Genomic DNA, 22000 nt, shown 5'->3' on the forward strand with positions numbered 1-22000 from the left:
CATTGATGATCAAGGCTACCAAAGTATTTACCACAGCACGCGGTGGGAAGAATCTTGTGATCCATCTCGTCTGAAATGATATTAGGACCCAGTGGATGACGTCGCAATGGAAATTGGTTTATAAGGTGGGTGTTAAAGGCGGCTCCGAATTCTCCAAAACAATTCTGCGTGTTACTCGCTCGGCGCTCATCATGGAACTTTGTTACCCGATTTTTCATTTAGGGCCCTTCTCATCGGTGCAAAAAATCGTACTCTTCGCATTCGCGACACACAAATACATCCCCAGAATGAACGTACTGCCTGCTCCTGGGTGAACCGTGCAAACGAAGGAAACAGAAGAGTCAGCAGCTGGAGTGTGCGCATTTTAATGTAAAGAATTAGTGAGATCATGATCGTTATTGACTCGGGCCTCATCGGCCCACTTCCACAGCTATTACAAACAACGATAAAATAAAATAAAATCAATATCGAACACTTGCTGAAGACAGCTGAGTAGCGACTCGGAGTGCTAGAGAAGATATCTAAAACCCCTGGGTAGCCCTAGAGCATGCTCTTCGGCTTCAGCAGCTTCATTGCACCGGGAAAGGTGCACCCTGAATACCCATAGCATCGCAATAGACACGACGTTTGTCAAGATGCAAATCATATATGAGTTCACGTACGAAGGCCCCCAACTGGACGGCCAAAAGTACCTGCGACGGCATTAGTAACATCATCGAGCACAAGGTCGCTATGAACTGACGAAGAACTGATCATGCCAGCTGATGCCATGGTGTTTATGAGTGCGATGGCTGCAGCGCGCTTCGACTGTGATTGGGAAAACGTGTTCATAACCCAGGTCAGAGTAACAACATAGGCGACTGGGGTCTGAGTCATCAAAAATCTTCAGCGCACGTAAGTCCCCAAAATCGCAGAACGAGGATGGAAAGGTTCGTACAGGGACAGATATCGCATAGTCGTGTTCATTGTAGAAATCGCGAGCATATACCCAATGATGCCGACAAGCTGAGGGCCAGCGATATGCCAAAAGCGATCACCAGTTGCATCGGAGTGTCTTATCGCAATACTGTTAATTCACCTATCAGGCATGTGAAGTAAATACTGACCTGGCCACAACAAATGAGGTCGCAGTTCCCAAAATCCACGGGGGTGCGCAAAGCAAGAGGCTGATAGTCGCGTTGTACCCCATTGTAGCGGACAGTGTCGGGAAAAAAAGGCTGAATGACATCGAACAGGCCATCAAGTGAAAAGCAACACCAATCCACCAGACCTTACAATCCGTGAGAGCCTCAGCAAGACCAGAAAAGCCCTCTCCTGATTTGCCTTTGTGTTCATTTCCGCCAACAACTTCCTCTTCCATCCGTCGTTTGGCAAGGGTCTGTTCATCAGGCAAAAGCCAGGCGCTCGGCGTTGAAGGAAAATCGGGTATAATCCAGATTGCAGACACTGCGACCACGATGGTCATAGTGCCTTCCACGAAGAAGAGCCACCTGTATAGCAAAGTCAGACAGTTTTACTTTTGCAAGCGCGCGCATTTCGCCTCATACCTCCAAGCCGTAAAACCTAGTGTGCCATCTAAGCTTCCCAAAATCCCTGACGCGATAAGAGCACCAAAAGCATTGCTGACGGAGCCGCCGCAATAAAGAAATGCTGTGCGTAGTCCTAGTTCATTGTGCTTGTACCTAGAAAATTGTCAGTACATGCTGTTCGGAGGTAGCCTGAGTACTGAATTATACCATTGTGAAAGAAGGAATACAGCTCCGGGAAAAAACACCGCCTCTACGAATCCAAGCAAAAAGCGCAATATAAGAGCGTCGTGGTATCTAATGCACGGTTAACTCGAGAGAGGCAACAATGATGGATACCGACGTTTGTACTGCACCTTTCGTGACCTTCGTTAGGTAATATTGATCAAGTAAAAGCTTTACGTACTCATGCACGCGGTGGTAGCAGCCCATATTATCATGCAGCTCGAGAGGTAGAGTGATGGCCTCTTCATGCGATGTAAAATCATGTTGCTTTTGAATTTTCAGCGATATCACACAAAGATAAGGTGCCGGTACATACGAAGGAGCCTGCGTCAACAAATACCCCACATAAAGGATGCTGGTAAGTGTGTTGAATTGGTTCCCCATCATGCCGAGGTCCTCCTCGTAACCACGCAGCCTCGCTGCACTTGCGAATGGGTAGTTAGGCCACTGTACTTCAGATGATTTTGAAGGGCCACTTACGCTATATTAGTGCGGTCCATCTGCGGAGAGGTTGTAGGCAGTTACAGAAATGCCAAGTGCAACAACTCACAACGTTCACAATGTAAACCAGGACTAGGAACGCTACACGAAGGTCCAACTTTCGGAGAAGCCTCTTCTCCACGATTCGTCTGCCAATGTCATCCGAAGGAAATGTTGGACCGTCATCACTGTTGCCAGAGATAGCATCATAGTGGGAACTGCAGCTGACTGCACCAAGTAAGGGACGATGTGACATTCATGTGGACGAGAGATTCCTCCTAGTACGCCAAGATACGTGGGTATTAGCTCGCACTTTTGTGCTTCGGCAACCGAGCAATACAATTCCGGCTCAGTGTTCATGAAGCATTCGAAGCCTAATCGCTCCCAAGTTAACATGAAAACAAACACAGCTTTGCATAAAGTCTCCAAATCTAGTGGCCAGTATCATTAAAAGAGTCCGGCGAGTGGCCAAAATAGCTTGAGTGAGGGGTTCGCCAGTTTATCCGTGCCAGGTGACGAGCCAACTAGAAAGATTAAGCAGTCTAAATTCTGCCTTCAACTTTCTCACCCATCATATGCAAATGTAGCATCCTTGACTGTCTCCGTCGTCGGTTTATGATCATGACCAGCCTGATAGCACGTCGACAGCGATAAAGTTCAAACTGCAGTGTACTGTTACCGTGCGTCCAAACTGGTATCTGACTCTCGGGGGACAAATTCCCAGGGAACTTTGCATGGCCCACTTGTCTTCCTTCCCATGGACCCATATAAACGAGCAAGCTGTTTCGATGGGTAATACTAATACCGGGCAGTCTCAAGGTATATCATCAAGCGTTAAAGTGATTTCCAATCATTCTCATTCTCATACCATTTTCCTCCCTTCCGACAGCAGCGTCGCGTTCGTTCATTCGGAGCCACCACATCCACACAGATCACCACGAAGATGATCTATTGGCAAGATCCAGAAGTAATCGAGAGTTGGACCGTAGCTTTCGTCGATATCACCTTTCTCATGCTGGGATTATACGTGTACGTTGCTTCTGCATACCTTCAATATCGTCAAAGGAAGCTTATGCAAAAATTGATATATTCAAAGGTGGGGTTACATACATTCTTGTCAGGTCGAAAAGGCTTTATTTCGACGTCAGTTTCCATTTCAATGGCAAATGGTGAGCATATGTATAATGTCTTCATTATTTCGATTGACGTTGTATTTTCAGGTCTCATATTTGACTGGTCGAACATTCTATCTCGTAACCGTCATTCTGTCGTGAGTACTGTGACCGTCTACAAAAACACCTTGTACTCTTATTCACACCAAATTTCAGTGCCGTGACGAGCGTTGCCGTCCCGCCTCATATTAATTGCAACTGTAAGCATCACGACTGACCACCGCACTTCCCTTACGCTTCTCAATTCTTTCAGACGTATTGAAATTCCTCGCGGTAGGAACAAAGTTTGCTCGTCGTCAGCGACTTCTTTTGATGCTTATTTGTCCAGTTCTCTGGAAACATCGTCCTCGCTTGCGTGTCCACGAACCTCGTGATTCGGACGTGAGTGTCTTGTTCTTGGGGGTTAGCCATAATTTCGCTCATCACACATCAATAAGATGGACCGTTTGGAAGAACAATCGTTTTGTCTGTGTGTTCTTGGCGCTCGCAACCCTGGGGCACTGGTCCACATTGATACTCGGTATGTACCCTCGCATATACCGTCTCAACGACCTGACCTCTCCACAAAAACAGACTCAAAAAACACTCAAGTCTCATCATCTCTATCTTCTGGATCCTGCGGGTTCTTGGTCGTGAACCCTATATATTCAGCTGTTACGTACATGTACGGTGAGTCCCTCCCCATCTCGTCTCATGGTATCAAAGTGCAGGCACTTAAACAGCGATTCACTGCAGCTGCGATCTTCTACTTCGTACTCGTGAAAGTGACAATCTTCGGTCATTGGCGCTCCTCGTCGTCTTCTCTTTGGACGATCATCCGTACCCAAGGCATCTTCTACTATTGCGTCGCATTTTTTGCTAACCTCGTTCCCCTCGTGCGTTTTCCCATCTCCTTTTTTTGCTTCAAGAGTCGGCGCTGACATGAACCCTGTGTGCAACAGATCTTTTCTTGGCTGAACCTCAATTGTGAGCAAACGTGTGACTCGAGGTTCGATGTCAACTGATGTGGTCAAACAAGATGTCACGAATATATTTTTTGTTTGCCCTGGTATGTCAAGACTCTGCTCTTTGGTGTGTTCGCTGACGGAGGTGAATCGTATCAGCTACTTGCATCATGTACGACGCTCATTTCAACTCTCCTCACCTCGCTCACACATCATATAGGACGATAGCATCCGGTCGCGCAGTAATTCCGACATTTAACACGTCTCGTAGTCTAAGTCATAGGTGAGATATCCTATTGTTTGAAGAATATCACCCTCACACGATCTCACGCGGTGCTTGCGCCTTTCAGAACACCCGTCGAAGGTCCACTGGCAAGGGCGACGGAGCTCGAGAAAGAGAACGGGCGAATTGCGAATCACGTCGTCTTTTCCGAGTGAGCAATGTGCTTTGGCTTGGTTTCGGCTATATGTATGGAGCTGGTGTTGTGCTAGTTCTTATTCCCAATTGCAAACACGGTGGTGCACGTGAACGTTGGTGACGAGGTTGGAAGCTATAGACAGCCACGACCTGCTGGCTCTGCCAGGCTTTGATATGGTTCATTGTATTTTTCCATGCCTGCTTAGCCACATTCACCACTGGCCATGGTCACTCCAACTCGCATTGCTCTATTTCTGCAGAGTCCAGATTTGAAGTTCGAAATTCATCAATATCTTGGCAGGTAGCACGCTGCTGATGAGAGGGTCACAGGATGGTGCAATGATATTGGAGTTTGGCAACTGGCAAACTCGTGGCTGCAACTTCGATCGACGTGTTTGATCTCTGTGGTCGTGGGAAGCGCTACTTTTTGGACTGGCCCGAGTGCCTTTTTGATGTTCGAATTTTGTTGACCCGCTTCCAGCCCATGGATGCGCCATTGTCGACAGATGAAAGTAAAAAGTGAAGCCGAAGGGCTCGTTAGTGAGGATTGGAGAACTCTCAATGGGAGGGAAGGTCAAGGTGGGGACGAAGGTCAAGTGCAAGGCTCTCCTGACACTCCTGCTGCCTGTTCACGTGAAGTTAATAACAATGTTTCAACAGAAAACTTCCGCCCGACAAAGCGTCCGAGGCTGGAACGAGCTGCCGACGTAGCTCACCAAACATTCTGGTTAACTGACGGAAATACCACCCTCGAAATTGGAGGTGTCCTCTTCAAACTCCACCGATCCAGACTCGCTGACCAGTCAACCTTTTTCGCTGGCCTCTTGGACGAGCAAGATGTGCGCGTGGATGACAGCGTCAAAGTCGAAAGCGATGAAAACGGGACGGTGTACCACCTGTCAAACACCACGTCCAAAGATTTTGAGGCACTGCTACAGTTCGATAGGAATCCGATGTAGGGACCTTTTTATCATTATTTTTGTACGGTATTGACTATTACCTGCAGGGTATATTATCTTACCCCTCCTCCATTCTCGGTCTTGGCTGCTATCCTTCGTGCATCGACTGCATTAGGATTCGACGCGCATCGAGCTTACGCCGTGAAACTACTAGAGAATGGTTGGTCCTCATCCCTCGCGGATCTCACCAAGGACACAAAACCTCACGCAGTGGGAGTGGCGGTCCTTGGGCGGAGTTGCGGCATCGAAAGCGTATTGAAGAGGGCGTTTTATGAAATGGTTCGAGCAGCAGGTTATGGTCTTGGCAACGGCGAGTTGGACGGTGGTGACGTAGAAGAAATCAGCCGTGCAGATGAAAGGCGTCTGGGACGCATGCGGGAGAGTCTTACTTCGACCTGGTTGCAGGTTGCGATGCGCTTGGACCGTTCCTTGGAGTGCCCAAATCAACCGAAGGGCGTCTTTGGGCTCCCTGGGCCGAGCACGTCTACTTCATTGACGCTCTGCCCTTCTCTGTCTTCGAAGCGAGATGCTTGGGAGAGGCGCGTGCACGATTCTGGGCTCTACAATGAGTATTTGTACGATCCGTTGTGCGGACTCGAGGCCTTGATAAAGATCAAATGGGACAAGGATGAGGGATGGTGCACAGACTGCGTGCAGGCAAGACGAAAAGTCTGGATACTTGCGCGTCAGCGAACTTGGCAGCGCGTAGGGGTTTTGATGGGTGTTGACAACGTTGAAGTCTGACAACTCACTGACGCGGCTGCCAGTGGCATTTGGACCTGATGTATATATTTTGCACTACACCACTTAGTAATTTGCCTGATCGATGATTACTCCCCTGCTAATTTGATCATCAATTCCAGGTCATTCATTGGGTTTTGTCAACGGGTTTCAAACATGGCAGGCTCTGAGACCTGCCGCAGATTCGGTATCGAGGTCGAGGAATGCGTGATTGACATCCACGCGATCAGAACGACGGGTGTAAAGTTTCTTTATGGATATTGCCGGACTGCCGTCAACCCAATCCACATCCACACAACCCTTGCCCTATCGAGCTGCCCATACATCCAGTATGATGTTTTATTACTGGACTTGTTTGCGCGTTGCCTCACGCCTCTCTGCTTAATCTGGTTCTACTGTGTTCTGGGACGTTGCACTATCTCCGCCATTGCATAGTCTTGGATATCGGACAATATGTCCATCCGCCGTTATTTCATGGCCTGCACATTCGCCTTGTTACAGTCTGTCTTTATTTCATCTTTTCATTTTAGTATTTACGGTGTTGCTCACACCATCATGTTGTGCAGACAGACCACAGTACTGGATCACAATTAACGCTGGCATCGGTCAATGAATCAGTTTTTGTCTGCTGATTCCCACCTTGATCTTTGTGATGGGTTTCAAGTCGCTAACTTATAAAGTCACCAGCCCTGGAGGTGCTGGGCACGACTCGGATGGCTTATCACAACAATGCAGTATACGTACTAGTACGCTTCGCATTCGGACTGACGTCGCTTACTTTCCAGAACTTACACGCAAACGGCAGTGCTTCGATGATGAAATCTAGACTTGAGCGCTGAGCGCTTGAGCTTGCTCGTTTCCCTGCTCATTCACAAGAGATAAGAAAGTGTGCAACGTGGATTTTTCGCGCGCGAAACCCACTTTCTGCCTCTCAACACAATGCAGACGGAGTATTCGGCTAATGATATCGCAGCGGCAAGGAGTGTGCAAGTCTATACGGTGCGTTCCCTGTTGTTGACCGGACAGCCTTTGATAACAATGGATAATCCATGTGCTGCCAGTACCTATACAGTGCGTATTACTATTGGAACTACTTCTTCTATGTTCTAAACACAATTCAGCGTCAATGGCCACATTCTGGGTGGGGTCGTCCTGATGCATTTCCGTCTGTTGTTAACCTCTCTTGCCAGACCTACGATTACACTTGTTCACTTCATCAGGAGGCATGTACTCGTTCAGCCTTATTTTTTATATTAACGATAACCATCTTTTCCTAGTGGACGTTCCTACTTCGGTCACGCTGGTGCAAGGTAAAATGCCTTTACGTTGTCACACGATACGTGCCTTTCCTCCTCTTCACCGGCCATCTATATAGTACGTTCGGCTCCTACACACATTGCTATGAATTGACATGTCGTGCTTCAGTGAACTTCATCCCGAATGAGAACTCCGATGTATGTGAACGTGCAGTCACTGGTCGATCGATGGCGCTGACCGCATGACCTGGCCAGAAATGCCAGTTGTTGAACAACATCTGCTCAGGTACGTACATCATGCATACACGCACGCACACTCTAACTCTACCCATTCCTCTCACAGGTTTCAGCCTGATATCAGTCTCTTGTTCTGAATGTATGACATTCTCCGCAAAATCTGCGCGATCCTGATCACATCATGCAGGCTTTTTTGTCCTCAGAACATATGTACTCTGGAACAACAACAAAATTGTGCTCGTCAGCATAGTGACTGCCTTTCTTGTGAGTCCTGCTCCCTTCCTGTACCCCGAGCTTGCGTAGACACATCCATCAGGCTGTCGTCATATCATCCATCAGCTTTTCCTTTGCCACTACTGCTACCGCACCGTGTATGCACTCCTACACTTGCCTTTGTATTCTACCACCATTCACACTGCACTTTCAACAGGGACAACCAGCGCGATCCCGGGCATTACAGGCTGCTACCAGAGCTCGGCCGTCATCCAACTCTTTATACCATTTATACTCTTGATTGCGCTTGAATTTGGTATGTCCCCAAAAATAGGGAGCATATATTTACAGACGCGCGCTGACTGACGCTCTCCAGGTCTCATATCCCTCACGCTCATACGCGCTATACAGAGCTGGCGGTCGACCAACAACCGTTTATACGTTGTCCTGGTGAAGCACAACATATTCTACTATGCATGTGGTCTGTGTGAGTTAGGACATACACAGATTTTCAGGTCGTTTGCCTTGCTCATCGATGCTTCTTGTTCCGAAAGTTTTCTCGACCGTGAACGTCATCGCGTTGCTGCTCTTCCACGTACGTGAACCCTCGAATTCCTCTATCACCGAGTCATTAATCACATGTATCCATAGTACGGATACGAATCCATGTTCCAAGAGTACGGTTATCTTATGCCGCTGCGCATTCTTGCTAACAGTACATACTTACATGTAGTTTCCAATTCATCATCCTCGCGATCCTCGCCACGCGCATGCACCTCCATCTCTGGCATGCAGACAGGCGCGCGCACGGCTCTAGCGGCCTTGTGTTTATTCCTCTAAGCGATATTTCATCTGCGGGCAGTCCGACGTGATGTTTGGCGTCGTTTAAATGTTCATGGGGTGGTGTTTGAACTGTACGACGTTATCCGAGGTTAGCTTGGTCAGATTTGGGATCCGTGCGCTTAAAAAGAATGCAGTTTCTGTTGTGGGCGGGAGGTGCATCTGGATGGAGGAGTTGACGTTCGAATTTGGATTGAGGCATGTCACATACGAGTAGTGTACACGAGGAGACACAGCTGCAGGGAAATAACCAAAAGAAGAAATACACACACAGGCTGGTTCATGCTGTCACGGACCACGGTCATGCAACATTAATATATTGAAAATTTCACACCTGCAAGCCGTCACGCGTCAAGCGCGAACCTTACAATCAGTAGCACCATCATCTACGAGCCATCACCGTGATATAGAACGTCGTATCCTAGTCACCATGCAACAGGAAGGTGAGCCTAGCGTTTAGCCACGTTGCGTACTCGCTGATTCGTATACAGCAATTGAAACACGCGACCATGCATGGGAGCGTCTGGTCAAAGCTGCAGTGCACCGTGCTATATACAATGCTGAACCACGAGCACTCTCTCCGTGTCTTGAAAACACACGAACCACCATTCTGAAGAGCATCCGGCAGATAGTGGATGAGAAGAGCCAAAAAAATGTCTGGTTGCACGGTTTTCCAGGCTCAGGCAAAACATCTATCCTATTCACGATTGCGGAGGAGCTACGGGCACAGGGACGTCTTGCCGGAACTTTTTTCTTCTCGCACAACAGTGTAGACACAACGATGTGCGATTATGTCGTACCAACCCTTGCCTACCAGTTGGCACTTGCATTCCCGTCGGTGAAAAGCGATATCATCAGAGCCGTTGCTGATGATCCTGCATTACTATCAGATCTGAAATCTCGACAAGATCAGATCCAACGTCTCATCATCAAGCATCTTTGGAGACTCCGATTCAGACCTCCTGTAGCATTCATCATCGATGCACTAGACGAATCCTGTTCCCCTCTAGAGGCTGTGCGGGTGGCACGCTTACTAGCGGAAGCCATACGCGCCTACAAGGTTCTGGACGACAAGCCACTCGATGCCCACATCATTCTAGCTAGCCGTCCCAGCTTGCACTTTGATGGATGGGATCTTGGGCAAGGATTTGGAGATATCCAAGAAATATCTTTACAGGATGATGGTGGGGAGACTCACATGGACATCCGTCGCTTCCTTGCGCACGAACTCCAGCGAGTCGTCAATTCTCGTAAGCTTAGTCTTGGAGACGTACCAGAGTGGCCATCTTCTAGTCAGATGGATAGTCTCGCTGCCAAGGTCGGGAACTCATTTCTATGCGCATCCATAGCGATGAAATATATTTCCCACCTGAAAAAATACCCTCCATCGAGGTTGGACGCATTCCTAACATCACCTAGCGCTACAGCAGACGCTTACGCCGACCTGGATCACACGTATCAGGAGATCATCAGGGACAATAGCGACTTGATCAGACATCTGATTGATATCGTCAATCTAGCGCAGCCGCTCACACGTTCTCAACTCTTGCAGTTTTTCCCTTCGGATCAGAGCGAGGGGCTCAACCTGGCTCTGGAAGAATTTTCATCGATTCTCGTCGTGACACCTGATCAACCCATGATTCCCATCCAACCTTATCATTCATCACTCATCGAGTTTTTTGCAGACCCGATGCGCTGTCATGCCCATTACATCGAGCCTGCAGAGATTCATAGGGGTCTCGCACTCCAGTGTTTTAGGATTCTACAAACACTCAAGACAAATTTGTGTGATCTGTCAGACTACACAACTATGGTCGTCGAGGACAGTCATTTCTGGCAAAAACGAGATGTCATGCTTCCTGAAAGCCTGCAATATGCTTGTCGTAACTGGGCGCACCATCTGTCTCACGCAAATGTCGATGAGACACTTGTATCGACATTGGAGCAATTTCTCCGTGTCCACATTCTGCAATGGATCGAGGCCTTATGTCTCTTAGGAGAGCTCAGCGATGGTCCAATAATTTTACGGAAAGCCCTTGCCGCGGTTGTCGTGAGTTCTTGTGTTTGTCTACCATGGGCATCTCTACTCATTATGAAATGCCAGGGATGGGCCCCCAACATGCTAAATCGTAATTTTTCACTAATAAACCGGTCGCTTGCGGCTGCGGAACAAATGATTATCCTGTATTTTGATCCCATCAGCCTGTTCCCCCTCCAGGTTTACTACATTGTAGCAGCACTTGCAGATTTATCAAAACCTCCATATTATAGTTCTAATGTGCCGGTCCACAGGCGTGGTACGGCTTCTGATAGTGCATATCAATTTCCCGTGTCCGAATTGCAGTCTTCCCCGGTGAATCCAGGACCATCTCAAGGACCGCATTTTGAGGGGGCGGATCCTGGAGTTTTAGGTATCTTGGCGGATGTAAGCCTTTATATCGGTTTGAGCTCATTATTATAGTGTTTGACTGGGTTCCAGTGTAGCCGCTGGATATCGAATCCTGACTTAGGTGCATTTCACCTGACAGGTATGCCCACCTGAAGTGCAATGCCTAGACGACGATTATTCACGTGCAATTGCGTCAAGATCTATCTTTGAATCTACATCTTTCTGATTCAGACATCGATGATCTTCAAAAAAACAGCATTTCACCAAACTATGTTGGTCTACGCAGCCTTTGGGTTTGCCTGGAGATAATATCGGAAAATTCCAAACAAGTATCTCCTATTCAACAGATCAGAGCCAGTCCTATCTCGCAAGTGATATCGGGCAATATGACGATGTACGTTACGATAGTCCCCATTAGAACAAGATTTTAAGCCTTTTATTTCAGCCTTGCCGAAGCAGATCACCGCTGTCGACTTCGGGTTCTGCTTTCAACGTCAAAGAAGAAGCCCTCAAAGCCTGGCATGATTCTGGGGGAGTTGCTATTCAACTTTCGAGCTCTGATGGGGCATGCTGATTCCAACAACAGTGAGTAATATCTATGTGGCGACAATCTATGATCATGGAGGCGGGAAGCGTAGAATTCAAACTCGAAATGTATATGCAAAACAAACTTCAAAGAGCGGTATTCGGCAGCCATACAATCAGCATCGAAAAATGGCTCACTGGAAGTCTGTGCTTTACTATTGTACCTGTGCCCCATTTCAGGGCCAGTACAAGCGCACAGATAATCACAGGACAGTTCCCTGAACCACATCCGTCCAATCTGTCGCCCGGGATCTTTCGCCTTCCAGCGCTCTTCGGGACTAAAAAAAGTGGGCCAAAAACCCGCTTTCCAAGGTTTCCACGAAGCTTGGAATCTTGCTTGAATCTTAGACTTACTTTCAAGGAGCCGGACGAATTCGAGACCCCGACTCCGACTCGCCGCCCGGCCCCGGGTAGTGATGTGCCGGCCCGGCTTGGCCTGAAAGCCGCAGCTTTGGCCTGGCCTAGGGCGGCTTTGGCTTTGCAAAACCTCAGGCGGAGCCGTGAGCCAAAGCTACGCCAAAGCGAATCGAGAGGCCTGAACGCCAGATAACCACCGCCTTCCGTGTCCTTAAGAGAGAAGTATGTTTGGCCATAGTACGGATACCAAGCTATGTTCCAAGAGTACGGTTTTCTTATGCTGCTGCGCACCCCTACTTACAGTATATACTACATGTAGTTTCCAATTCATCATCCTCGCGATCCTCGCCACGCGCATGCACCTCCATCTCTGGTATGCAGACAGGCGCGCACACGGCTCTAGCGGCCTTGTGTTTATTCCTCTAAGCGATATTTCATCTGCGGGCAGTCCGACGTGATGTTTGGCGTCGTTTACATGTTCATGGGGTGGTGTTTGAGCTGTACGATGTTATCCGAGGTTAGATTTGGGATCCACGCGCTTTAGAAAGAATGATACAATGGTTGGTGTTTTGATAGTACGCCATGCAACTGACGAGGTCTTGTGCCACGAAGTTCCACCCATTCGAGTCACACGACGCTCGTCTCGGACATTCTGAACCTCCGAGTCTTCTGACGCATTAGACAGGTATATTATAAGACACTTTCACTGCAGACGGCACGGGCACGTCCCAATAATGTATTCCCCCGACACTCCGAGGGTGTACCCACCTGAACTTCTCCCCCCACTTCTGAATTACACACAACCCACACCCACACCAAAACCGAGTCCACTCACGGTCTCATGATCATGATCATGAACCTTTAAACACGACGGGCATCACGAACATTAATGTTCCAACGCATATAGACTTTTCACTCATGCATTAATACCTCGATCGATCAATGCATCTCTCCGACATTCCGAGGACTGGAGTCATGAACCCACCCCCACATTAATATTGCCCTCATGCACACCTCACGGCACACGATAGACACATGCACATGAATCGCACCCAAAACGCAAATTAAATAACGAAAACGTCTAAGCAAATACGTATGTATGTAGCCAACTGTGACGAGTTGAAGTGAGGTATGATATGATACATGCGTCGACGGAGCGTGAGCGTGCTATGCAAAGGAGGAATGTGTTGGGGTCCGAGTAATAAATATATGAGGTCGGAGGAGGGGCGATGGTGAGGAGAATGCGGAGGCGGTGAAGGGGAACGGGTGGTGAAGAGGGAGTGAGGAGAATGAGCAGTGAGTGGCTAAGAAGGTCCACCGTCTATCGTAAAAAGGAATAAAGACCAACGAAAAGGAACGTCGTATCATATGCATCGTGAGCAGCTAGCGAACGACAAGAATCCAAAAACATCCACGAAAAAAAAGAAAAACGAGTTAAAAAGGAAAAAGATGAGACAGTCTAGTGATCATGACGCACGACAGCCCTGAGAACGATCAACGGTGGTGGGGAGGATCATAGATCGTGCACATGTGCAGGTACGATCATGTGCAGCTCGAGCCCGCTCTACCTCCTACCGATGCGGTGTGCGCGGGGGAGATAAAGACATCTCGACTCACTGACACCGCGAAAGACTTTGCCTCTGTACTTGTCCCCCCTGCCCTTGTCCATCGCCAGCTCTGAATTGCGCATACTCGCATCCCTCCTTCCTACCCATCCCCAAAGACTGTGGGGAGGAAGGGGACTCGGCAAGCGCCACAATAGGCATCGCGAACTTCTTCCTCGGTGCAACCACCGGCTTCATTCCCATCTGCATCTGCATTGCGCCACCCACCGGTGCCTTCATCTGGGACAACTCCAGCGGAGAAGGTGCAGGTAGACCAGGAGAAGGAACAGCGGAGAAATTCGGTTTTGAAGATGTTGATGTTGATGAACGGGGTTGGGATGGATGTGGATGGCGGGCGTGAAGATTCGATATTGGACCGTGCGTGGGTGTTGATGACGATACTTGGTCACGGGTTGGCATCCCCATCGAGCCACACGAAGGCATCCCCGAACCACGCTTAGGCCCCATAAAACCAAGCGTAGGCCCCATCGAACCGCGCACAGGCATGCGCGGGAAATACGAATCTGACGCACAAGAGTCGGCATCCACATCGGGATCTACATCCAAATTGAGGATAAAGTTCTCCTCTGTGCCTGCGCCTCCATATCCATATTCTCTCGCCGATCCTGGATGTCCATACTCCAGCGCGGGGCTGGTACTAGTACTCATCCCCGGAGACTCAGGAGGACTACTCGACGCAAGAGAAGCAGTCGTTAAAGACGGAGTGGAGAATTCAGTATCGGATGCGAAGAGTGAGCAGTCGGTGTCTGAGTTGTAGCTTGTTTCTAGTTCGGAGAATGGGTAGTCAGTTTGAGTGCGGGTTGGGGAGTTGGGTGAGAGGGACGAAAAGGAAGGACCGGCGGTGGTGTCGTCCATAAGAGGGAGGAAAGCGAAGCGTTTTGGAGGTGGGAGGTTGCTTGGGATAGGTGGGAGTGGAGTGGCGCTTGTGCGTGGTGGGGGTAAGGGAGGAGGGGGGACTGCGATGTTGTGTGGTCTCAGCTCTGATGGAGCGGGCGGCGGGGGCGGGACTGTTATGCTATGTGGTTTGAGAACTGGGAAAGGGGGTGGTAAGCTGTCCTCTTTGGGCTGTGTTGACATTGGTTTGCGGCGTTGCTTGGGCGGAGAGGCGAAGAAGATGGAGTTGGGATGGAGGTCGAGTGCTGAATAACCTGTGTTGCGCGGGGGAGATGTAGGAGGGGAACGCATGGAAGGCGATGAAGGCGGTGATGAAGGGGAAGCAGAGACTGTTGTGGGATTTAGTGGAAGAAGTGGGATTGGGACATTGCGCAGGAACACGCCAGAATAGGGCCTAGATGAAAGCGGGTCATGGTGCTGCTGAGCGCGAGGCAGCGAACGCTGAATCATTTTCAGCTCAAGCACGTCCCTACGCATTATGGTGAGTATGAAAATTGGGGGGACTGGTCGTGTGACTCACTCGTATGAGAGGCGCTGTGCGATTTCTGTGGGTGTGCGGTCCCATTCATCAGCTTGAAAGACTTGCTCTGTTCCTTCCTCTGAAAATGCGACATGTTTCTTGCAGAGTGAAAGAGAGCCATCGTCTGTATCTGAGTCGACGGGAGTGGCAGCACCAGAATGAGAAGGGGACTTTAAACAGGACTTCATGCGAGGGAGAGATGGACGACAAGATGATGGATCGTCGCAATTAGCTGTAGGGGGTTCGTCTTGGTCAGATTCGATGGCAGAAAGGCTCATACTATGTACTTGTAGGATGAAAAAAAAAAAAGATGGATGGCAGGGTGGATGGATATGTGTGAACCGAGTCAAGTCAGTAGATGAACATTGGGTTAATGTAACGGAACTGAACCAGTTCTTGACATACATCGGGCACGCACGGATCGAACGGACGGATAATCCCGCCAAGATCATATGACTTCCGCTGATCCGTTATCCCCTGCCATGCATCTCTAGCCAAGCACGACCATGAAGGCACAAGCCTGAGCGCTTACTTCAAACACCAATCACAACGACAAGACCCTGCATCCAAGCCAGCCCACTTGACACCTTTCACCCCACGATTCGGAAATGTCTGTTCACCGCACGTCCATTTGGCTGGTTCACGTACCCCACACAGCGCCTTCTTTTGCCATTGGATTCTATTCCTGTACAACACGACCATCGCGCATGTAAGCCTTCCTTTCCTCTCACTCTAGCTATTTACACTGGATCCATATCAGTCAACCCCTGCCAGTCACCGCCTCTCACTCTCACGATCCGGCGGCTTGACCACTCAAAGACAGCAATCACCACCTCCGAAACGAAACCGAAACCTTCTCTTTCAAAGTTTCTTCTCGACTTATTGCTGGACTCCATTCATTCAAAAATAGATACATGCTTCGAAACAGACGACTTGGGCCATCGTAAGCCATAACAATGGTACTGCTACTCGGTACCGCTTTACCAGCCATTTGGGTGGACGGTATGTCCTTACTGGGTCTGAGTACTCCATATTTCGGTCTTCGTGTCCTATGAAATGCGATATTCTGCATTCTTTCCCTACCCACTTTTGGCCAGCACCTAGTTCGGTATCAGCCCCGCCCTATCTAATTCTGGACAACACAGGTCGCTGACTGTTGTCAAACCCCCATAATCTGCGTCCAGTGGACGACGGACACATGTCTAGATCAAGAAGCAACGAGTAACGATCACGCATTCCGACGAGCAGGCACGCACGCACAACCCACGATTCCAATCGAGTTCGGTATCAACCCCGCCCTATCTAATTCTGGATGACACTAGTCACCAATTGTTCTCAAACGCCCATAATTTGCGTCTAGTGGATCGTAAATACAAATACATCTCTGGATTGAGCAACGAGTATACGTTCCGACGAACACGCACACACGCACAACCCGGGCACGATTATGATCCCTGAACTGATTCACCATTCAAAGCTCGGATGTCCCAGGCACCAAAAGGATATCTACATGTCTACAAAGCGGACGTCATAGCATCTACCAGGGTGGCGTTACATACTTCTCCAGGGTGGCGCTACGTACTTCTACCAGGACTTACCATCCTCAAGCGCCTTACTTGACTTGGCTAGATCGGAAAAGGAGGGGAAACCCCTCAGATGTCATGGAACATGAACGACCGGGCAGTAGGGACCCTGTAAGTTGTGACGTAAGAGGAACGGAATGGAATGGAATTGAAGAATGCGGAGCCAAGCAACAGCGATAATTATGAACCGACGGTACAATGCAGCTGAGTAAGTGTCCGTTTACTCGGATATAGACCCATCAATGGCTTACAACTTGACAGAAGCAGCTTCCATATGATTCATTTCCAGGTCGGAAGTTGATCCCCTCCAAGCGCAGCGTGCTGGAACCTATTTCTAGAGGGTCGCCGTCACACAACAATAGCCAGCTAATTATAACATGGCGGTTATCGACCCCCGCTATACATCCATGAAATCGAATACCGAAATTCACGACTTTACCATGATCTTGGGTTGAGAGGACTCGGCTTGTTCCGACGAGGGCGCACATCTACTCGAATCTCGGTCGTGGGTTGATCAGGAAATGCCGATTAAATAAATTATCGCCTAGGCAAGGTTAGAGGGAGATCGTCCTGACTCGGATCTTGTTGTACCCCGCACGTCTACAGAGCGGAGCGGACGTCATACATCCGATATACTTCACCAGATCGTCAACCCCGGATTAGAAACCCCCACAGATGTCGATGCGAGGGAACGTGAACGACCTCGTGGATCGGTGATCGATGAAGCTGCAGAGCAAGGAGATATGAACTACCGGTACAAACAGCCGAGTAAGTGTCCGCTCACTCGGTTGGCCGTCAGTGGTTCAACGATTTGAGAGAAGCAGCTTTCGATTATGATTCATATCCAGGTCGGAAGTTGGGCCAGATTAATATTCATTATCTCTAAGCACAGTATGCTGCAACCTATTTCTGGAAGGTCACTGTCATGCAGCGGCAACATCAGCCAGCTAATAATAATGTTATGGATATCGAGTATCACCACTGCTCGCACGACCAATGATTCATACCGATTATCACCCGGACGAGGCCGGAAGATGATCGTCCTAGCTCGGGTCTGTTGTACCCGCACGTCTACAGAGTCAAGTCCGACGTCATACATCCGGCACACTTTTCCAGATCGAATGAACTACGAGCCACCGGCACAACGTTACGCATGACAGCTGGGCAATAATAAGTGTCCCGATTACTCAGAGGTTGTAACACTATGGTTCGTATCCATGTCAGAGAGTACTTCACGGCTTTATCTGTAAACGCCCTGCAACCTAGTTCTGGTCACCGTCATGCAGCGCGCGGCGACAACACCCAGCCAACACAATAATAATATTGGTATCGATCACCCCCGTTATACGTCCATGAACACGACACTAGCCATTCCGACACCGACGAGCACGTACAACCGCTCAAAACTCGGCGAAGGAACGTGGACTTGGTGGATTGCAGCACGATTAGTGGTAGATGGAGGTGCAGAGCAAGCCGAGCATCCAATGGTACAGCAGTGCATGAATAGTTCAGTACTGAATAAGTGTCCCGCTTAACACTCGGGGATTGTTCATATTGGGGTTGGAAGGTGCTTCGTGGCCTTGTCTACTTATAAGCGCCCTGTGAACGCGCGCAAGCACATGTAAATAAATACGGTGTATATTCGTATACTATGTCCTATATAGCGGCCGGATACTGCCCAGCCCAGTCTAGCAGTGACTGTTTCAAGTCGTATCTGTGACTTAGGTAAATTTTTGGGTTCCGGACTCCAAATACGATTAGACTTAGTTCTCTCTTGAAGACGGTGGTTATCCTCTCATATCCGCCCGGCTCCTTGGAAGTACGATCGAGAGTCAAGACAGAGGTCAAGCATCGTTGCAGGTTGGGTGCTTGCGAACCTTCAGGGCCACATTTCTCACCATTTTTCTTGGTTGAGGAGAAATTTGGAGTAGTAAAGATCCCGGGCGACAGATTTGACGGATGTGGTCCAGGGAACTGTCCTAGGATCATCTGCGTGCGTTTACTGGCCTGGCTGAAATCAGGCACAGGAGTAACAGTAAAGCGCAGACTTCCAGTGTCCCATTCTGGGATGCGCAATGTATAGCTGATGTCTACCGGGATTTTGTGTCGCATATCGAGTCTGAGCCCTACGCTTCCCGCCTCCATGATCATAGATTGTTGTCACATGGATATTACTCACTATTGTTGAAACCAGCGTGCTCCATCAGAGCCCGAAAGCTGAACAACCACTCCCCCAGAATCATGCTAGACTTTGAGGTCTTCTTCGACGTTGAAAGCAGAACCCGAAGTCGACAGCGGTGATCTGCCTCGGCAAGGCTGAAATAAACGCGTAAAAATATTGTTCCTATGGGGTTTATCATAACGTACATCGTCATATTGCCCAATTCCACTTGCACATTATGACTGACTAAGATCGGTTGAATAGAAGACACTTGTTTGGAATTTTCCGATGTTATCTCCAGGAAAACCCAAGGCCTGAGTTGACCAATGTAGTATCGTGAAACGCTTTGCGGTTCAAGATCAGATAGATCCAAAGATATATCTTGACGCAATTGCACGTGAATAATTGTCAGCTAGGTATTGCACTTCAGGTGGGCATACCTGTCAGATGAAATGCACCTAAGTCAGAATTCGATATCCAGCGACTACACTGGAACTCAGTCAGACACTATGATACTGAGCTCAAACCGATATAGAGGCTTACATCCGCCAAGATACCTAAAACTCCAGGATCCGCCCCCTCACAATGTCGTCCTTGAGATGGTCCTGGATTCGCCGGCGAAGACTGCAATCCGGACACGGGAAATAGATATGCACTATCAGAAGCCGTACCACACCTGTGGACCAACACATTAGAACTAGGATCTAGAGGTTTTCCAGATAAATCTGCAAGTGCTGCTACAATGTGGTAAACCTGGAGGGGGAACAGGCTGATGGGATCAAAATAAAGGATAATAATTTGTTCCGCAGTCGCAAGCGACCTGTTTATCGGTGTAAAATTACGATGTTGCATGGGGGGCCATGCCTGGCATTTCATAATGAGAAGAGATTCCCAAGGTATACAACCACAAGAACTCACGACAACCGCGGCATGGGCTTTTCGTAAAATTGTTGGACCATCACTGAGCTCTCCTAGGTGACAAAAGGCTTCGATCCATTGCAGGATGTTGACACGGAGAAAATTCTCTAATGCGGAGTTAACATCATCACTGTAATCCGCACGAGCTAGATGGTGCGCCCAGTTACGACAAGCGTATTTCAGGCTTTCAGGAAGCATGACATCTCGTTTATGCCAGAAATGACTGTCTTCGACGGCTATAGTTGTATGATCTGACAGATCACACAAATTTGTCTTGAGTTTTTCCAGAATCCTAAAACACTGGAGTGCGAGTCCACTATGAATCTCTGTAGGCTCGATGTAATGGGCATGACAGCGCATCGGGTCCGCGAAAAACTCGATGAGTGATGAATGATAAGGTTGGATGGGAATCATGGGTTGATCAGGTGACACGACGAGAATCGACGAAAATTCTTCCAGAGCCAGGTTGTGTCCCTCGCTCTGATCCGAAGGGAAAAACTGCAAGAGATGAGAACGTGGCAGCGGCTGCGCCAGATTGACGATATCGATCAGATGTCTGATCAAGTCGTTATTGTCCCTGATGATCTCCTGATACGTGTGATCCAGGTCGGCGTAAGCGTCTGCTGTAGCACTAGGTGATGTCAGGAATGCGTCCAACCTCGATGGAGGGTATTTTTTCGGGTGGGAAATATATTTCATCGCTATGGATGCGCATAGAAATGAGTTCCCGACCTTGACAGCGAGAGTATCCATTTGACTTGGAGATGGCCACTCTGGTACGTCTCCAAGACTAAGTTTACGAGAATTGACGATGTGCTGGAATTCGTGCACAAGGAAGCGATGGATGTCTGTGCGTGTCTCCCAATCATCATCCTGCAAAGATATTTTTTGGATATCTCCGAATCCTAGCCGCCCGGGAGTCCCTTCATTGACGTGCAGGCTGAGTCGGCTAGCTATAATAATGTGGGCGTTGAGTGGCTTGTCGTCAAGAACCTTGTAGGCACGTATGGCTTCCGCTAGTAAGCATGCCACCCGTACAGCCTCTAAGGGGGAACTTGATTCGTCTAGTGCATCGATGATGAATGCTACAGGAGACCTGAATTGGAGTCTCCAAAAATGCTTGATGATGAGACTTTGTATCTGATCTTGTCGAGATTTCAGGTCTGATAGTAATGCAGGATCATCAGCAACGCTTCTGATGATATCGCTTTTCACCGACGGGAATGCAAGGGCCAACTGGTAGGCAAGGGTTGGTACGACATAATCGCACATCATTGTGTCCACACTGTTGTGCGAGAAGAAAAAAGTTCCGGCAAGACGTCCTTGTGCCCGTAGCTCCTCCGCAATCGTGAACAAGATGGATGTTTTTCCTGAGCCTGGAAAACCGTGCAACCAGACATTTTTTTGGCTCTTCTCATCCACTATCTGCCGGATGTTCTTCAGAACGGTGGTTCGTGTGTTTTCAAGACACGGAGAGAGTGCTCGTGGTTCAGCATTGTAAATAGCACGGTGCACTGCAGCTTTGACCAGACGCTCCCATGCATGATCGTGTGTTTCAATTGCTGTATAATGCAGAATGCTCAGGAATCAGCGAGTACACAACGTGGCTAAATGCTAGGTTCACCTTCCTGTTGCATGGTGACTAGAATGATGATGTTCTATATCAACGCTGATGGCTCGTAGAATCGTTGATGGTGCTACTTATCATAAGGTGAGCGTACGCGTTGGAGCGCGCTTGCAGATTTCGATGCTGCATGACCCGTGACGGCATGAACCACTGGCAGTGCATCAATTCTTCTTTCGGTTATTTGCGATGTCGAGTCCCTTCAAGTTGCACTGACTGTGCTTATTATGCACAGCAGCTGCCTGGTGTTGAATATCTCGGGTCACCGCCTTCCTTCATCACTTCCCACGTCTTATTCCCTCTGACCTACCCTCCAACATTGCCATATGATCA

At 48.8% G+C, this 22000-nt stretch overlaps 8 protein-coding genes across 8 annotated transcripts; 5 read left to right on the forward strand and 3 right to left on the reverse strand.

Annotated features, from left to right (window-relative positions):
• Positions 1-434: 434 nt before the first annotated feature.
• On the reverse strand, positions 435-2726 carry DEU56DRAFT_206621 (MFS general substrate transporter). Its single transcript, XM_041345068.1, has 11 exons — positions 2302-2726; positions 2232-2251; positions 2068-2175; positions 1933-2018; positions 1870-1882; positions 1737-1823; positions 1548-1682; positions 1107-1490; positions 938-1054; positions 743-883; positions 435-692 (listed from the first exon to the last, which is right to left on the reverse strand). The coding sequence occupies exons 1-11, from the start codon at positions 2485-2487 to the stop codon at positions 509-511; spliced, it is 1461 nt and encodes a 486-aa protein (XP_041210795.1). The 5' UTR covers positions 2488-2726; the 3' UTR covers positions 435-508.
• Positions 2727-2866: 140 nt separating this feature from the next.
• Positions 2867-4916, forward strand: DEU56DRAFT_206233 (uncharacterized protein). The gene is made up of 14 exons (XM_041345067.1): positions 2867-3050; positions 3121-3260; positions 3328-3400; positions 3452-3501; positions 3560-3603; positions 3657-3676; positions 3732-3784; positions 3841-3923; positions 3977-4072; positions 4139-4278; positions 4345-4369; positions 4422-4451; positions 4507-4519; positions 4568-4916. The coding sequence occupies exons 2-14, from the start codon at positions 3175-3177 to the stop codon at positions 4632-4634; spliced, it is 780 nt and encodes a 259-aa protein (XP_041210796.1). The 5' UTR covers positions 2867-3050; positions 3121-3174; the 3' UTR covers positions 4635-4916.
• A 562-nt stretch (positions 4917-5478) lies between these two features.
• On the forward strand, positions 5479-6426 carry DEU56DRAFT_713740 (uncharacterized protein; the record flags this gene model as incomplete). Its single annotated transcript, XM_041347552.1, has 3 exons — positions 5479-5720; positions 5772-6180; positions 6262-6426. Coding segments are annotated over 3 exons (816 nt in total), but the record flags the coding sequence as incomplete, so codon positions are not given.
• Positions 6427-7280: 854 nt separating this feature from the next.
• DEU56DRAFT_206210 (uncharacterized protein) lies at positions 7281-9127 on the forward strand. Its single transcript, XM_041345066.1, has 15 exons — positions 7281-7464; positions 7527-7536; positions 7587-7606; positions 7656-7688; positions 7743-7839; positions 7891-7919; positions 7977-8007; positions 8065-8097; positions 8146-8222; positions 8275-8329; positions 8389-8487; positions 8548-8658; positions 8726-8766; positions 8823-8848; positions 8905-9127. Exons 1-15 carry the CDS (start codon positions 7405-7407, stop codon positions 9041-9043), a joined length of 861 nt encoding a protein of 286 aa, XP_041210798.1. The 5' UTR covers positions 7281-7404; the 3' UTR covers positions 9044-9127.
• A 193-nt stretch (positions 9128-9320) lies between these two features.
• On the forward strand, positions 9321-11058 carry DEU56DRAFT_854092 (uncharacterized protein; the record flags this gene model as incomplete). The annotated part of the gene is made up of 2 exons (XM_041355233.1): positions 9321-9454; positions 9503-11058. Coding segments are annotated over exons 1-2 (1569 nt in total), but the record flags the coding sequence as incomplete, so codon positions are not given.
• A 601-nt stretch (positions 11059-11659) lies between these two features.
• DEU56DRAFT_207043 (uncharacterized protein) lies at positions 11660-12974 on the forward strand. Its single transcript, XM_041345070.1, has 3 exons — positions 11660-11794; positions 11846-11985; positions 12039-12974. The coding sequence occupies exons 1-3, from the start codon at positions 11787-11789 to the stop codon at positions 12533-12535; spliced, it is 645 nt and encodes a 214-aa protein (XP_041210800.1). The 5' UTR covers positions 11660-11786; the 3' UTR covers positions 12536-12974.
• Positions 12975-15307: 2333 nt separating this feature from the next.
• DEU56DRAFT_789974 (uncharacterized protein) lies at positions 15308-15743 on the reverse strand. The gene has a single exon (XM_041352575.1). The coding sequence runs from the start codon at positions 15657-15659 to the stop codon at positions 15378-15380; it is 282 nt and encodes a 93-aa protein (XP_041210801.1). The 5' UTR covers positions 15660-15743; the 3' UTR covers positions 15308-15377.
• Positions 15744-18612: 2869 nt separating this feature from the next.
• Positions 18613-21931, reverse strand: DEU56DRAFT_206972 (uncharacterized protein). Its single transcript, XM_041345069.1, has 9 exons — positions 21745-21931; positions 21668-21685; positions 20044-21605; positions 19669-19989; positions 19566-19614; positions 19332-19506; positions 19144-19280; positions 18842-19090; positions 18613-18776 (listed from the first exon to the last, which is right to left on the reverse strand). Exons 1-9 carry the CDS (start codon positions 21830-21832, stop codon positions 18760-18762), a joined length of 2616 nt encoding a protein of 871 aa, XP_041210802.1. The 5' UTR covers positions 21833-21931; the 3' UTR covers positions 18613-18759.
• Between the last annotated feature and the right edge of the window lie 69 nt (positions 21932-22000).

Source organism: Suillus clintonianus, assembly GCF_016758775.1.
Source record: "Suillus clintonianus strain FC179 chromosome Unknown DEU56scaffold_19, whole genome shotgun sequence".
Classification (NCBI taxonomy): Eukaryota; Fungi; Basidiomycota; class Agaricomycetes; order Boletales; family Suillaceae; genus Suillus; species Suillus clintonianus.

Bases quoted from the DNA above. Each gene is read 5' to 3' on its own strand.
- DEU56DRAFT_206621 (XM_041345068.1), bottom strand. From the start codon at position 2,487: ATGTCACATCGTCCCTTACTTGGTGCAGTCAGCTGCAGTTCCCACTAT. The intron at 1,683-1,736 runs GTATAATTCAGT...ACAATTTTCTAG, and splicing joins GTATTCCTTCTTTCACAATG to GTACAAGCACAATGAACTAG. The intron at 1,055-1,106 runs GTCAGTATTTAC...TATTGCGATAAG, and splicing joins ACCTCATTTGTTGTGGCCAG to ACACTCCGATGCAACTGGTG.
- DEU56DRAFT_206233 (XM_041345067.1), top strand. From the start codon at position 3,175: ATGATCTATTGGCAAGATCCAGAAGTAATCGAGAGTTGGACCGTAGCT. The intron at 3,604-3,656 runs GTAAGCATCACG...CAATTCTTTCAG, and splicing joins GCCTCATATTAATTGCAACT to ACGTATTGAAATTCCTCGCG. The intron at 4,279-4,344 runs GTGCGTTTTCCC...TGTGTGCAACAG, and splicing joins TTGCTAACCTCGTTCCCCTC to ATCTTTTCTTGGCTGAACCT.
- DEU56DRAFT_206210 (XM_041345066.1), top strand. From the start codon at position 7,405: ATGCAGACGGAGTATTCGGCTAATGATATCGCAGCGGCAAGGAGTGTG. The intron at 7,607-7,655 runs GTGGGGTCGTCC...CTCTCTTGCCAG, and splicing joins CGTCAATGGCCACATTCTGG to ACCTACGATTACACTTGTTC. The intron at 8,330-8,388 runs GTATGCACTCCT...CACTTTCAACAG, and splicing joins CACTACTGCTACCGCACCGT to GGACAACCAGCGCGATCCCG.
- DEU56DRAFT_207043 (XM_041345070.1), top strand. The intron at 11,986-12,038 runs GTGAGTAATATC...CGGGAAGCGTAG, and splicing joins GCATGCTGATTCCAACAACA to AATTCAAACTCGAAATGTAT.
- DEU56DRAFT_789974 (XM_041352575.1), bottom strand. From the start codon at position 15,659: ATGAGCCTTTCTGCCATCGAATCTGACCAAGACGAACCCCCTACAGCT.
- DEU56DRAFT_206972 (XM_041345069.1), bottom strand. From the start codon at position 21,832: ATGCACTGCCAGTGGTTCATGCCGTCACGGGTCATGCAGCATCGAAAT. The intron at 19,990-20,043 runs GTGAGTTCTTGT...ATGAAATGCCAG, and splicing joins AAGCCCATGCCGCGGTTGTC to GCATGGCCCCCCATGCAACA. The intron at 19,615-19,668 runs GTAAGCCTCTAT...ACTGAGTTCCAG, and splicing joins TTTTAGGTATCTTGGCGGAT to TGTAGTCGCTGGATATCGAA.